Raw genomic sequence first — 15,144 nt, forward strand, 5'->3', positions numbered from 1 at the left:
CCTGAGACTGGACTACAGGTAGCTTGACAACATTTGCTCCTTCCCCTAAAGACACACTGCTGGGCACTTGCCATCTCTTAATGCCACATCCCTTTGAGAAAGAAAGCTACAGGAAATGAACAGAAAATTTGAACCATGATCACATATCTTTTATTTACCTATCCTGATGGCTCACGAAGGATACTAGTTGTTAATAGCTACTTTTGTATATGCATACTTTTCCTGGCTAAGTTTCAAGATACAGGAAAGATTCCTAACTACCACTTGGCTCCAAGAGGAACTCTTCAGTAGAGAAAGGGCATATGAAGACACAGCAAATTTTTCAAGCACATCAGTACTAGGCTTAGATTGGGTATGGTCTACCTTCAAGAGTCCTTATTATTAAGTATATGAAATCCATGATACAATATGCAATGTACTATGCAACCGATGGATTACTTTCAATCTGAATTCTAACACACAGAAGAGAATGGCTTCTACGCCTTCAAAGTACACACATGGATGGCGCATTGTAGTTGACACACTTGTGGAAGCACTCACAAAAACCAAGAGGACAAGATTTGTATTTGATGAGTTTTTTGTTTTCTACTCACGTTCACAGACAGGAAACTTATGATTCCAGATTACTGTCCCTCCTTCTGGAATACACTGACTAGAAGATGTGCCATTTAAGTGGAACCTTAAACAACAAGGGTATCAAATCATCACAGTTACTGATCGAATCTACATTTTAAAGGCTTTTCAGCTGAAGGGACATGTCTAAGGTTACTTGTGACTCTGCTCAGCAACACGATGAATTAAGACTAGGTAAAATCACAGGGAAAACAAATCCTAGGAGTTGTATTCTTTTTTTTTTTAAATGTTATCTCTTATACCCGTGACATCCAAATCTCAACATTCTCTTGACTAATGAGGCCAACAGCCTTAGTTCCTAGAGAAGAAAACATCAAGGATCTTGTTTCACACTTTCACTGGCAAGATTATCTTAATGAGCCCCAACCATGCCCTTGCTCTCCATAACAGAAGCCTTCCCTTCTGAAGCAAAGCTCTGTCTTTCCGGATGATGACAGCACAATTCCCAGTCTGGCTGACTGTGCACATGGAGAAAGCAAAGAGGATTTGATAAATTGGCTGGCTTCGTAGTCATAAAGGATAAATTCAGCAAAGGAGAGAAAACAAATCATTTTTAGAGCTCATACTTGGCAGTGCGTAGCTATGGGTGGCTGTCGTTCAAGCTCTATCCTCACACTCACCCTGGGTCACAGACAAAGGAAATCTCTGCCCCAAGCTGAAAATTGGAGGGGAGCACCACACGGCCATTGAGAAGTTGGTTAGGAATGGCATCACATGATTTCACTAGGAAAGAAAAGACAAAGCTGGCACGGGGAGAAGCAGGGAATAGTTGAGTTTCCTTCAGATGGAACAGAATGGTAGGCACCTTCACATCTCGGGGCTGCAGAGCTCCAGGTTCCCGTGGATGTGCACTGTACAAGGTTAGCTCCCATGAGAGTATAGCCAGGCGCACAGCTGTAGGACACTTCCTGTCCAACCAAAAAGAACTCCTTATCCTTTGTGTTAGAAGTACCATGATGGATATGTGGAGGCGGTAGGCATCCTGAGAAAAGAACAGGACCAGGACGAGTCCTTTTAAGTCTGAAATGAGAACATTAGCCTCTACAACTCATCACTAGCTTGGTGTTGGTAGGATGAGATGACTACATTTGTGTGGGGCTTTATGTACATGATGCTGTCCAGTCCTGCTGAACCTGAAACCACCTTTCCCCTGCCCCTCCTCCGTCAGGAACCCTCACACCTGCCAATCATCTTATGCCTCTCAAGGGCCTGAGGTATCTTTCCAATAATAGCGTAGTCAAGGGAACCAAGCTTTTTTTTGTTTGTTTGTTGTTTTGTGTTTTTGTTGGTTGTGAGGCTTGAATTTGGGGCCTGAGCTCTTCAGCTCAAAGGTACCCCTCTACCCCTTGAGCCACAGCGCCCCACTTCTAGTTTCCTAGTGGTTAATTGGAGATAAGAGTTTCACAGTCTTTAGTGCCCGGGCTGGCTTTGAACTGTGACCCTCAGATCTCAGCCTCCTGAGTAGCTAGGATTACAGGTGTGATCCACCATGCCAGGCTGGAACCAAACTTTTGTAATACATCTTCCCCATCCAAATCTATCTTTACCTTTCTGCTCCCCAAACAAACTGGAAGAGATTTCTGAGCCTTGTGAAAGGCGTTCCCAGTATTGCCAGATTTTTAGAAAGTCAGAAAATGTACAATAAGGGGAGAGAAGGGGGTAAATGGCAGGCATGGGTTCCATCTGATTACTTGCCTTCTTCCATAAAGATTGGATTTTCTTTGATAGGAAAAATTGTAAAATGTTTTGCATCAAATTCTTATTTCAGTTTTCCCCATTGACATGTAGGATTGAGAGTTTATTATTTCCTCATTTAGATAGTTGAGTCATTTTTATATAAAATATCTAGTTACTGGCTTTGGTACAATTTGATACTTTTTACCTTTTCTAGTGGATGTAAACTTTATACATCCTATGTCATACTTAGTGCTCTACAGACACAAATATATTGAGTCATGTTCTAATTAGGGTAATTTCATCTGTCTTCTCAAACTTCTATTATGTCTCTGTTGTAAGAGCTATTTTTTTTCTTGCCTTTATTTTTGTTGTTGTTGGTAATGGGGCTTGAACTCCAGGGCACTGTCTCTGAGCTTTTTTGCTCAAGGCTACTGCTGTAGCACTTTGAGCCACAGTTCCACCATTTCCAGTTTTCTGGTGGTTAATTGGAGATAAGGGTCTCATAGCCTTTCCTCTCTAGGCTGGCTTTGAACCATGATCCTCAGATCACAGCCTCCTGAGTAGCTAGCATTACAGGTATGAGCCACCAGCACTCATCTCTCCTAGCCTTTTTGAAATACACAGATTCGTTACCATTAACCATAGCTGTGCTATTGTGCAGAACAGTATCAGAACTTATTTTGTCAATCTGACTATAACTTAATGCTTGTTCATCAAGCTCCCCTTTTCTACTGCTCTCCCCAGCTTCTGTTCTTCTATGAAACCAACTTTTTTTCAGATTTTTACATACGAGATATAATGCATGCTATTTGCCTTTCTGTGCCTGCCTCATTTCCCTTAATACTATGATCTCCAGCTGCATGCATGCTGTAGTAAACGCTGGCCTTCCATTCCTTTTCATGGCTGCCTGCTATCCCATTGTGTGTATGCATGGCACTGTCCTTATCCATTCCTCAGCTGATAGACACTTGGGTTCTTTGTCTTTCATGGCTATGGTGAACAGTGCTTCAGTGAACATGCAGAGTGCTGTGATCTCTATAGCATACTGATTACATTTCCTTTGGCATCTATCCAGAAGTGGTTTAGCCAGGTCATGGAGCGGCTCTCTTGAAGTTCAACTTTCTGAGGAGCCTCATCCTGTCATTCATAGCATCTGCACCAGTTTACAGGGTCGCCAGCAGTGGGTACGATTCTCTCCACTCCGTGTCCTCAGTTGCCTTTGCCATACTTTGTCTTTTTGATTGTAGGCATTCGAAGTGGGCCAAAAGATCTTCTGATGCTTTTGATTGCTTTTTCCTCATGGTCCTCAGTGTCAAGAATTTTTAAGATAGCTCTTGGCCATTTCCTTGTCTTTCTATTTGTACGTTTTCTTTTCTTTTTTTTTCTTTTAATTAGGTTATTTGGGTTTCTTTGCTACTGAGTTATTTGAGTTCCTTATATTTTCTGGATAGTAACCCTTTGTTGTATGTATAGCTTGCAGATATTTCACTCCATTTTCTCTTTATCCTGTCATTTCTTTTGCTGTGCAGAACTTAGGACCTCATATTTATTAGGGAAGTGCCCTTCAACTGGAGTCATGAGCCATCTCCCATCTCTTTTTGCTTTTGTATTTTTTGCAGTAAGGTCTCAACACTTTTATTCACAACCAGTCCTTTACTCTGTCTGCAATGACAGGCGTGTGTCATCACATTTAGCTTGCTTGAGATAGGGTTTCACTAGCTATTTAGACTGGGCTAGCCTCAAACCACAATTGCCCCCTCTCTTCCTCCCACACATAGCTAGGCTTACACATGTGCATCACAGTGCCTGGCCCCTGTGGAAGCCTTTTAATTTGATGTACCCCTATTTGTCCATTTTTACTGATTCCAATGACCTGAAACACTTTACCTACATTTTTGTCCTAGTAGTTTTATATCTTACATTTTTGAGACTTCAAGTTGACAGCTATATAAAAAAAATTCCCCTACAATAACACAGATATAATACTGTTCCAGAATATAATAAAATTTCCTATCTCTTCAACATTTAGATAATGCGTCTCAAATTCTTTGTCAACTCTGTTATCCACGACATCCAGCCATCCACAGCTTTCTTTATCCTACTCTTCCTAGCAGCACCATGTCTCTTCTCTGCCCAAAGCCTAATTTTATTTTAAGAAACCCAGAGTATCAGCTCAACTTACCCTTGAAGCAAGTTGGCAGTGGTGGGTTCCATTTGCTGTTGGGTTGGCACCATGCAATGTTGCTGCCTTTCATAGTATAGCCAGGCTTGCAGGCAAGCATCACTGAATCATTTAAGAAAAATGACCGTCTAAATCCAGATTCCATATGTCCATTTTCAATTTCTGGCACTGGGCACTTGACTAAATCAATACACTTTGGGGGTGGGCTGCTCCAGATGCCAACTTGATTGTCTTTGCTGGTGCAATATATTGACCTCTCACCCACCAGGTCAAACAGCTTCTTCCCATTCCGTCCAACGTGGCAATGATAAGTTACCACGCTTCCAAAGGGAAAGATTTCTCTACTGCTGCTGGAGAAGGACCCGTTGGAGATGGACTGGGGCGGCTCGCACAGAATAGCTTAGGTAGGGGCAGGTGGGAAAAGAGAAGGCATTTAGATGTTACGATTTCTGAGTCTTCAGCTCAGGTTACCATTGATCAATTTTGTCAAACTTCTGCATCCTGAGCTAAAAGATCATTCTACATGGAAAGTGTTCAAGGTGAGGAAAATACATGGAACTCTGAAGGATGAAACCTCAAGAGGCTGTGAATAAGCTGGTCACTAGGCCCCAACCAGTAGACAGGAGAATGGCTACCAGAGACGGTGAGTCAGATTTACTTTTTGTATGGTAATTAGATTTGCAGTGTATGATCTCATGGTCTATTTTTAGAATTAGGAATTTATTCATTATGGAGTTACTATCTTATCACAGGATGAGAAACTAAAGGGAAGTGTGGTAAGATTAGGAGTCACAGAGGAAAATAAATCACTGCATTGTGCCCAACTAGTGAGGCCTTTCTAGGGACTCATTTTGATACAAATAGCCAGTGACCTCTAGAAGTGTGCAAGAAGAATTAAATAGAGTGCTACAAAGAAATGATTTTACTCACAATCACAAATTGGCATATTCTTATCCCAGACTACAGTATCATCTGAGATAATACACGTAGCAGTAGAGTCGCCAAGAAGTCGATATCTAGGGACAGAGAAATGTGTGATCACCTCTTAGCTGTACTTGCATTTTATTTGTTTGTTTGTTTGTTTTGTGTCAATATTGGAGCTTAAACTAAGGCCCTCACACTTTCCTTTAGCTTTTGTAGTCAAGTCTGATGCTCTTCCATACTTTTGCTTTCTGTTTTTTGTGGGGGAGAAGAGTCACATAAGATTTTCTTGCCTGGATCCTTAGATCCATCTTACCATGATCCTTAAATCTCAGCCTCCTTAGTAGCCAGGATTACAGATGTGAGCCACCAGGTCTAACGTCATTTATATTTTAGAAAAAGCCTAGTTCTTTTTTTTTGGGAGGGGGGGGTAGGTCATGGGGCTTGGGTCTGGGTGCTGTTCCTGAGCTCTTCAGCTTAAGGCTACTGCTCTACCCCTTGAGCCACAGGGTCGCTTCCAGTTTTCTAGCTGTTAATGGAGATAAGAGTCTCACAGTCTTTTGTGCCCGGGAAGGCTTTGAGAGGTGATCCTCAGATCTCAGCTCCCTGAGTAGCTAGGATTATAGGCGTGAGCCACTGGCGCCCTGCTAAGCCTAGTTCTTTTTTTAACTGAATAGAATATCGAGTATAACAGGTACTGGTAATAAATAAATAAATAAAAGACTCAATAATTTAGAGCCAAATGGCAGAGGACACTAAGAACTGAAGAGTAGCTCCCTCTCCTTTCTCTGTAGGGACTTTCTCGAGCTGTCTTCTGAAGCACGCTGGGGTGATAACCACCATATTTTGCTCTATTTAAAGGGTAGGAATTAAGGATTCAGATGGATAGCATTGACTCAGAAATGGATAGTTTCTGGTTAGAACTAATATTCTACTTTCCATATATCCTGAAGATGTCTACTGCCAACTCACCCTTTGTTACAAGAGTATGTAATGGTTGCCCCAAACTCGGTCCCCATGGGTATTTGCACAGAGCCATGGAGCAGCTCTTGGGGACGCCTACATGATTTGCCTATGAGGAAAAACAAAACAAAACAGAATTTGGGTCTTGAATACAGAAGATGTGGTGTTTTGTATTTCAGTTCTAATCAGTTTAGATGCTGCTCACTGATCGATGAACCTGACTGGGTTCAAACTCTTTTTTGAATTTATAGAATGCATACCTTTGATGGATCAGTCAACTTTAGAATCCTCTTGGTTTTTAAAGTGTATGTTTCTGTAGATGGATGTACAGTGTACTTGAGGTTGATTATAATTTAGAATCTCCATTTCCTCTTTTTTTTTAACGTTTCTGTTCATGGATGGCATTGTCTAACAAATCTTTTGGACGAAAGCAACCTTATAATCATCCTTTCCTTTCTGACACTCACCTTCTACCCCTGAGCTTCAGGAATCTGGATATTCTGGTACTGCTATAGTCTCTCATTAGATTATTGAGTGATATAATTTTAAACATTTTATACTCAAGTCTCCCTGGTGTTAGTAGTACACCTGCCACAGACTGTACACATTCTCTTTTTAAAGCACAAATGAGATCATATCATACCCAGAAAACATACAATGGTTTGCCATTGTTTCTGGGAAATATATGTGACCTATTATATAGTTAATACACTTGTATTATCACTATTCTTCACCAAGTCGACTCTACCACACTGCTTTTTTTGGTTTATTTTCCTAAGATACCACATTCCTTCCTACCTATAAGCTTTTGCATACATAAAAACATGCTCTGATCAGAACTAGATTTCCCTAATGCTCCTAAATAACTATTTACTTTTCTATGATCTGAGGCCATGTTACCTCTAAAAATAAATGATACATACAGCATGTATTTAAAAATCAGTCTACTGATTGTAGGAAATTTCTAAAAGGTAGTAGCTGACCAACTAACTATTTTGTTTTTCCAAAGCCCTATTGTTTAATTTCATGTATCATACTACTTGTTATTTAGAACTATTTCTTGAATTGAACGGTGTAAGAATGAGGTAAACCTCACTCCCCTTTCTCTTTGTATGTTGTGAGGGCCTTGAACACAGGGCCTGGGCATTGCCACTGAGCTTTATTTTGAAAGCTCAAGGGTAGCACTCTGCCACTTGACCCATAGCTCTACTTCTGGCTTTTTAGTGGTTAATTCAAGTTAAGAGTCTCATGGATTTTCCTGCCTGGGCCGGTTTAAACAGTGATCCTCAGATCTCAGCCTCTGAGTAGTTAGGATTATAGGTATAAGCCACCAGTGCTCAGCTGAAACTTCACTTGTTTTAGACTTACTTTTATTTTTCCTCCTCCTAAGATATGCAGCATGAAGAGATGATCAGAAAGAAGTCATGAAGATAATAGGACAGACAAGGTTGGCCAGTGGTAATGACTTTAACCCAATTAGTAGAAAAATAGAGATCCTGAAGCACCCTTTATTTGCCATGAGATATTAGTGTGCTGGTCTTTTATCTGGAAAAAACACATTACCCAGTACAGACCCAGTGACAGACACTTTGGGACAGGAGGTGGAGAATGATAAGATTTACTCACGTTTACAGAACTGTGAAGCTTCTGACCATTTGGAAGTCTCTAGGCAGGTGATAAAGAATGACTTCTTGGTAAAGCCAGGGAGGCATTTGTATTCCCAAGTTGTGCCAACAGCAAACTCAGACTGTTCACTCCCAATATTAGGCTTAGCAAAGGGGTACCTTGGCAAGAACTTACACTGACCTAGAGACAGAGATTATAGGGATATCAAAATGAAGAGAAGGGATGAGAGCATGGCTGAAGAGGTAGAGTGCTGGAACAGGAGGCTCTGAGTTCCAACATTAGGACCACCCAAAAAAAAATATTGTGTAAAGTGAAGTACAAAGTAAATAGTGGCTAAGTTTTTTCTGCTGCTTCTGCTTTGTCACAAATTGTTCTAACAATATTGGGTTTTGAGGATGGACTTTGGAAGAAGCATTGGAGAAAATAATTTTTCATAAAATCCTGGAAAGACCCCATGGTTACTCCATCATGTTACAAATTTTAAATAAAAAATAAGTGAGTTTGGGTAGTTGTAGCTCCCTCTTCCTTCTCCTCCTTCTCCTCCTCCTCCTCCTCCTCCTCCTCCTCCTCCTCCTCCTTCTCTTCCTTCTCCTCCTCCTTCTTTTTTCTGGCCCTGAGTCTGAACTCTGGGCATGGGATATCTCTGAGCTTCTTTTGCTCATGTCTAGTGCTCTACTACTTGAGCTACAGTGCCACTTCCAATTTTTTTCCTTTGTAAGCCTTTCATAGTAAGTTCAGAGTCAGGGGAAAATGAAAAGACATATATGGTGAGGGCCTTCAGTGATGAGCATACCTGTTTTGCTTTGGTTTTGGATTTTTTTTTTTGAATTGTATTTTATTGTCAGGATAATGTATAGAGGGTTTCAGTTACATTTGTCAGGTAATGGGCATATTACTTCTTGAATCTTGATACCCCTTCTCATGTTTTTGTCCCGGTTTTGAGTTTTTTTTTGAGGGGGGGGATGTTAATATTTTTCCTAGATATATTCAAGTATAATTGGCATGTTTAAAACCACATTATTAATGCATATGATGTGTTGAGTTTGGAGCAAAAAGAAAAATCCCCACTTTTTTTAATAAGTAAAAATTAGAACCTTACCAGTAAAACATGTTAGGGTAAAGAATTTTAGGGGATAGCACAGGAAACTAAAATGTACCCTAAATCATGCATATGTATTATCCTTTAATATTAATTGTGTGTGTGTGTGTGTGTGTGTGTACTGGTACTAGAGCTTGAACTCAGAATCTCATATTTTCATTCAATTTTTTCGCCCACAACTGGTGCTATTAACACACCTCCACTTCTGGCTTTTTTGCTAGTTAATTGGAGATAAGTGTCTCTCAGATTTGTCTGCCCAGGTGGCTTTGAGGCTCAGGTCTCAGATCGCAGCCTTTTCTTTGAGTGGCTAGGTTTAGAGGCATGCACCTCTGATGCCAGTAATCCTTTAATATTCATTTAATAAACTTCAGTAATTATCCCAGTAGACTGTCACAATAATGTAAAGGGTGTTCTCAGAAGAGCCATTTTTCTAGGTATGAGAGAGGATTCAAGTTTCAACTTCTGAAATTTACATCCAGAGAGAAGAAGTTCACTTTCCTTTCAGATCAGATAGTCATCTAGACAGAAATGCACGTAGTTGCAAAGCCTTCCCAGAGCAGAAGCATATTTAAATGTTAAATTTGTAAGTCTTCTGTCAAACAAGTCAGAGACAGGTACAGGAAAAAAAAACAATAAACACAGCCTGTTCCAAAGACACCCACACATCTACCACGTTACAACCACACTGCCTTTCTGTGGCTTCCTGCCTGTAGTGAAGAATAAATGGAAGACTGGGCACCATTAGGACCTGATTATCACTGTAGGGTCCCCGTCCATGAATTTGCTTATTTAACTCCTTTGGTTTCCTCCACTGACACCGACAAATGTCCCCAAGAGCAGACTCTGCAGATTGCAGGGTCGTCATGAGGATCGGACCTATGACCTGATACTATGACTTGATACTTGATGACTTGATACTGTGCAAGTGGTTTAACTTGTAATGGTCAAAAGCAAATAAGAACGGTACCAAATTATCTTTTACAAGCTGGAAAAAACAATATAAATTCATAAGACTTAATCATTAACACCAGTACCATTTAAGAAAAACCCAAGATCTAGAAATGGCAAAAGCACAGGGTACATTACAGCTAACATTCCACAATAAAAAGAGATGAGAGTCACACTTGTTGTTGGATAGGGAGCATTGGAAAAGACTGTTCTCTAATGAGACCACGTGGGGACATATTCTCTCTGTCTCTCTCTCTCTCTCTCTCTCTCTCTCTCTCTCTCTCTCTCTCTCTCTCTCTCTCTCTCTCTCTCTCCTCTCCCCTCCCCTCCCCTCCCCTCCCCTCCTCTCCTCTCCTCGGCCTTCTTTCTAATCAAATTGCTCCCAAATCACAGGATGCAAGACAGGATTCTAGAGACTGATATCAATGGCTACATTAGCTGAATTGTCTCGAGGACCATTGTGCCCTTTCCACATCATTCTCCAATCAGGAGTAAAGACCAGAGTAGATCATAACTTATCTAAAATGGAAGAAGCCCCCATTACACAATACATTTTTTTTTTGGCCAGTCCTGGACTTGAGCTCAGGCCTGAGCCCTGTCCTTGGACTTTCTCAAGGCTAGAGCTCTACCACTTGAACCTCAGCACCATTTCCGGCTTTTGTCTATGTATGTGGAATCGAACCCGGGTCTTTGTGCATGCTAGGCAAGCACTTTAACCACTAGGCCAAACTCCCAGCCCGTACACAATACATTTTAAACCATTTTAAACATCATTTAAAAGTAGGCAAAGCAGTTTCTAGAGAATAGGGATATAGTTACCTCATTATTTTGATGTAAGAAGCTTTACCTGGAATGGCTTAGATCATCTGAAATGCGTGAAGGATACATGAGTGTGTGTGTGCCCATATACATTCCCATATATAATCATATATAAAATGGTTATATACACTTAATCATGAGATTTATTTTTGCCAGTCCTGGGGCTTGAACTCAGGGCCTGGGCACTGTCCCTGAGCTCCTTTTGCTCAAGGCTGGTGCTTTACCACTTGAGCCACAGTGCCACTTCTGGTTTTCTTCTGTGAATGTGGTACTGAGGAATTAAGCCAAGAGATTTGTGCATGCTAGGCAAGCACTCTACTACCACTCTGCCACACTCCCAGCCCAATACATGAGAAGACAGAGAGAAAATGAAAGGGTTGTCTTAATACCCAAGACAGAAAATGAAAGGATTAAGCCTTAATACCCACTGATATTTAAATATACAGTGATTAAAAACTAAGAATAAGTAGATACCTGTGGAGAAAAAGTTCAGAGTCTCCTGTTTTGGAAGATGAGAATGGAAACTTTTATGAAGGAAGAAGTAGTCTGCTTCTGATGAGAGCCTGGGCACAGGCATGCGAGGCCGTCACAAGGGCATCGGAGTAGAAATTTTTGCCTACTAACGTTCAAGAGCCTACTTACGATTTTTAAAGTCGGGGAATGGAAAATGGATATGTATATATGTAGCATACATATTTAGGTAGGTAGGTAGGTAGATAGATTTTAACAAGATTGGAGGCAGAATGATAATTTGTGCATGGATAATTGGATTGCTTAGGATTCCAACCCTGGTATGAGAATGCTATTTTATTAGCTGGACATGATACACACACGTGTGCACTCAGGAGGCTGAGAGGGGACGACCTCAAGTACAAGCCACTCTGGGCTACTTAATAAGACCTAGGAGCAAGAAAGGGAGAAAAAGGCCCACCTCTCTCCTGTTAGGGGACCTGGATGGGGGGTCTTGCTTGGAGGGGTTGGGGAGGCGAAGAATTTGCTTTTCCATTGATGATATCCTTCTGAACTGTAGACAGCAATGGTTGAGAAATGAGAGGTAGGGTTTGATCTTGTACAGCATGCAGGTATTGAGGATGCTTGTGGCTGTACACTTGCTCTCATAGAGATAACAGGAAGAAAGGTGAGATGAGACAGTGAGTTTTTTCTTTTTGGTCAGTTGTGAGGTTTGAACTCTGGGCCTGGGCACTGTCCCTGAGCCTCTTTGTGCTCAAGGCTATTGCTCTACCACTTGAGCCACAGTGCATTTCCAGTTTTTTTTCTTTTTCTTTCTTTTTCTTTTTTGCCAGTCCTGGGGCTTGAACTCAGGGCCTGGGCACTGTCCTTGGGCTTTATCAAGGCTAGCACTCTACTGCTTAAGCCAAAGCACCGCTTCTGGCTTTTTCTGTGTATGTGGTACCCAGGAATAGAATCCAGGGCTTTGTGCATGCTAGACAGGCACTCTCCCACTAGGTAATGCTCCCAGCCCTATTTCCAGGTTTTGAGTGGTTAATTGGAGATAAGATTCTCACAGGACTTTTTCTGTCCAGGCTGGCTTGGAACTGAGTAGCTAGGATCAAACGTGAGAGCTACTGGCACCCAGTGAAGACAGTGATTTTGGAAACTGTTCCATTAAGGGTCAGGAGGTGGTGAAATATCAGAAAAGCAAAGAGAATGTGGGCACAGAGCGGACCATGCATTATTACGGACACCTGAACCAGCAGGAAGGGGTTTAAATGCTGGCTGCTCAAAACAGCACACACTTGCTATCGATGTGCAGTTGTAACATTTGCCTGACTTCATCAGACTTCTGAGCTACCCTGTGACATAACAGATCAGCTTGTGGCTGATTTCAAGATGAAGAAACTGAGGATCAGGGCACTAAATGACTTGCCAAAAGTCACCCAGTTACTGAGGTGTGCATGCAGCAATATGCCCTGAGGCACACATAATAGACACCAATTAGCCAAAGAGTTTCCAATCCAAATACATTGCTACTTTAAAACCAAACCAAATTGGATAAACAAAACTAAAAACCATTGCAATACACACGGAGCAAGATCTTGTGGTAGCACCCCGTCCCCCACCATGGAGATAAATAACAAGAAGAAAAATCATGGTTCTAATCCATGTCTCCACTTTTTATCATACCTAAAGACTACAAAGCCCTTGAGACCCATGCTGGAGAACCAGAGGTTTACTGCTCAGGGAAAGGAGCCCAGGCTCTGCTGGGCAGGAGCAGAGATGGGAGATAGGCGTGCACCGCGCTACCTGTGTGCGCTAGGGTCCTGGCGCGCGCAAATACACGCAGGCAGGTGCTGGGTCTGGGTAGATTTCTGATGCGAGCTGGGCAGAGGCTGTTAAAAAACCAAACCAAACCCACCCTGGGCCATTTTCTCTGGATACCTGCGACATCCAGGGGGCAGGTGAGGTGCTTGGTAGTGGCGGGGGTGGGGGGGGATGCTCCCCCGGCTCCTGTGGCCCAGGCTTCGGGAGGCTGCAGAGAAGGGATCCCCCAAACTAGCAGCACTGCCTGCACTTCCCTCCTTCCTACTTTCTGCTTGGCATAGCACGTGCAAAGAGGCCCCCACCCGGCCACCATTCCCCATCCCAGCTCACCGAGCACCCCTGGCGCGAAGAGACTCAAGGAAACCCAGAGCAGAGCGGTGGCGCCCATACCAGGGCGGCAGCGCCAGCCAGCCAGCCGCCGGGACGCAGCGGAGACCACCCCGAGGAGAGCTTCCTGCAGCTCCCGGAGCGCAGGGCAGGGGAGGCGGGCGTCTGCCCTCCAGGGGAGGGCGCCAGCTTAAGTCCTGTCTGGCAGCTGAGGGCCTGGGGGCGGGAGGGCCAGGTGGGGGTGGAGACAGATGGGGAGGGACTGCCCCAGACCCGGCCCTGGGAGGGAGACCTGGAGCCCAGGGCTGTGGTCCATCAAGCCAGTCCAGTCATTTCCTCCCTCCTGTCTTTCTAGAAGTGACACACACACATTCCACCCTAGCTAATCTACACATCTGCAGTGCTGGTATCTGTGCTGTTCTATCCTGTGGTGTTTGTTTAGTATGTATGTATGTATGTATGTATGTATGTATGTATGTATGTATGTATGTATGTATGTATTGTTTACTCATTTTTGTGTGTGCCTTTACTGAGCATTTCACTCAGGTGGCACCCTATCACTTGAGCCACACAGCTCCATTTCTCGGTTTTTTTGGTGGTTAATTGGAAATAAGAGTCTCACTGGACTTGCCTGTCCTGGCTGGCTTCAAACCAGGAACCTTTTCAGATCTCAGCATCCTGAGTAGCTAGGTGTGAGCTAACAGCAGCATTCAGTTTACAATAGCCTAAAACCATACTACTTTCCAACAGAGCTAAACTTCTCATTTCATCACTTACATTAAGTGCATTAAGTTTTACTCTGGCTTTTAAGGGCTGTAAACACTCAGCAGATCACACGGAAATGTCACATGGGACTGAGAGTTTCCTGTCCACTGAGCTGTGTAACGCATGCACAGGAATTTAAAGCCTTTTGTGGTTGAAATTTCTTTTGATTTTTAAATGTATTACAATTTATTGACCAAAGTAATAAATCTGTGAGTGAGAAGAGATTGCTGTATGTTGTGAATTTATTAGGGACCCTCCGGGATGCTGGCTACTGCCACCACTCAATCTGAGTTTGTCATTTCTTCATGATGAGGTCGGGTTCTGCCTCTTGGACAGAAATGCCAGAGAAGTGATGGTAGATCTTCATATAGTTGATTGGGCCTATTACTGGTGGTGGTAATTTCCATCATTTAGGGGGTTGTCTGCGAGGTTTCTATAGCATAAAGTTACTAGTCTTCCTTTTGTAATTCATAAGTATTTTTACAGGTATCTACTCTAAAACTATTAAGATGCTTGATTTAAAAATTTTGTATAAATGTGATGTACAGAGAGGTTACAGTTATATAAGTTGGGTAAAGAGTACATTTTTGTTTGGGACAATGTCACCCCTCCCCCCCTACCAGTTTTTCCCTCCTATAAGTAGTTAACTTTTTCTAGTCTTCATTCAGAGACAGACTCAGTGAGACCTTTTCTATCTTCCTCAAATTTCATGTTTTTCCCCCCATCCATATTGACTTCTTTGGTATAACTGTCCTCCGCTAGCTCCTGCTCCCGCTGTTGCTTCTGCTGCTGCTCTTGCTCCTCCATCTCCTCTTCCTCCTCCTTGTTGTTTCAAGCTGAGCTCCCTACTGAACACACTGTATGTTTTATAATGACCTTGTTTGTTTTGTTTCTCTGCAAT

The 15,144-nt window shown here is 42.4% G+C and overlaps 1 protein-coding gene and 1 long non-coding RNA gene across 2 annotated transcripts in view; one reads left to right on the top strand and one right to left on the bottom strand.

Moving 5' to 3' along the window:
- The window catches only part of Cr2 (complement C3d receptor 2), a 35,232-nt gene extending 21,693 nt beyond the window's left edge, over positions 1 to 13,539 (bottom strand). Inside the window, exons 1-8 of the mRNA XM_090341292.1 lie at positions 13,482 to 13,539; positions 8,003 to 8,182; positions 6,386 to 6,485; positions 5,423 to 5,508; positions 4,493 to 4,891; positions 1,439 to 1,615; positions 1,254 to 1,356; positions 594 to 679 (exon numbers count right to left, since the gene is read on the bottom strand). Of these exons, the coding sequence (XP_090197418.1) occupies positions 594 to 679; positions 1,254 to 1,356; positions 1,439 to 1,615; positions 4,493 to 4,891; positions 5,423 to 5,508; positions 6,386 to 6,485; positions 8,003 to 8,182; positions 13,482 to 13,539 (1,189 nt within the window). The remainder of the gene's footprint in view (positions 1 to 593; positions 680 to 1,253; positions 1,357 to 1,438; positions 1,616 to 4,492; positions 4,892 to 5,422; positions 5,509 to 6,385; positions 6,486 to 8,002; positions 8,183 to 13,481) is intronic.
- The window catches only part of LOC150058453 (uncharacterized), a 61,541-nt gene that overhangs the window by 31,223 nt on the left and 15,174 nt on the right, over positions 1 to 15,144 (top strand). The window lies entirely within an intron of this gene.

Source organism: Megascapheus bottae, chromosome 10, assembly GCF_031878675.1.
Source record: "Megascapheus bottae isolate mThoBot1 chromosome 10, mThoBot2.hap1, whole genome shotgun sequence".
NCBI lineage: Eukaryota > Metazoa > Chordata > Mammalia > Rodentia > Geomyidae > Megascapheus > Megascapheus bottae.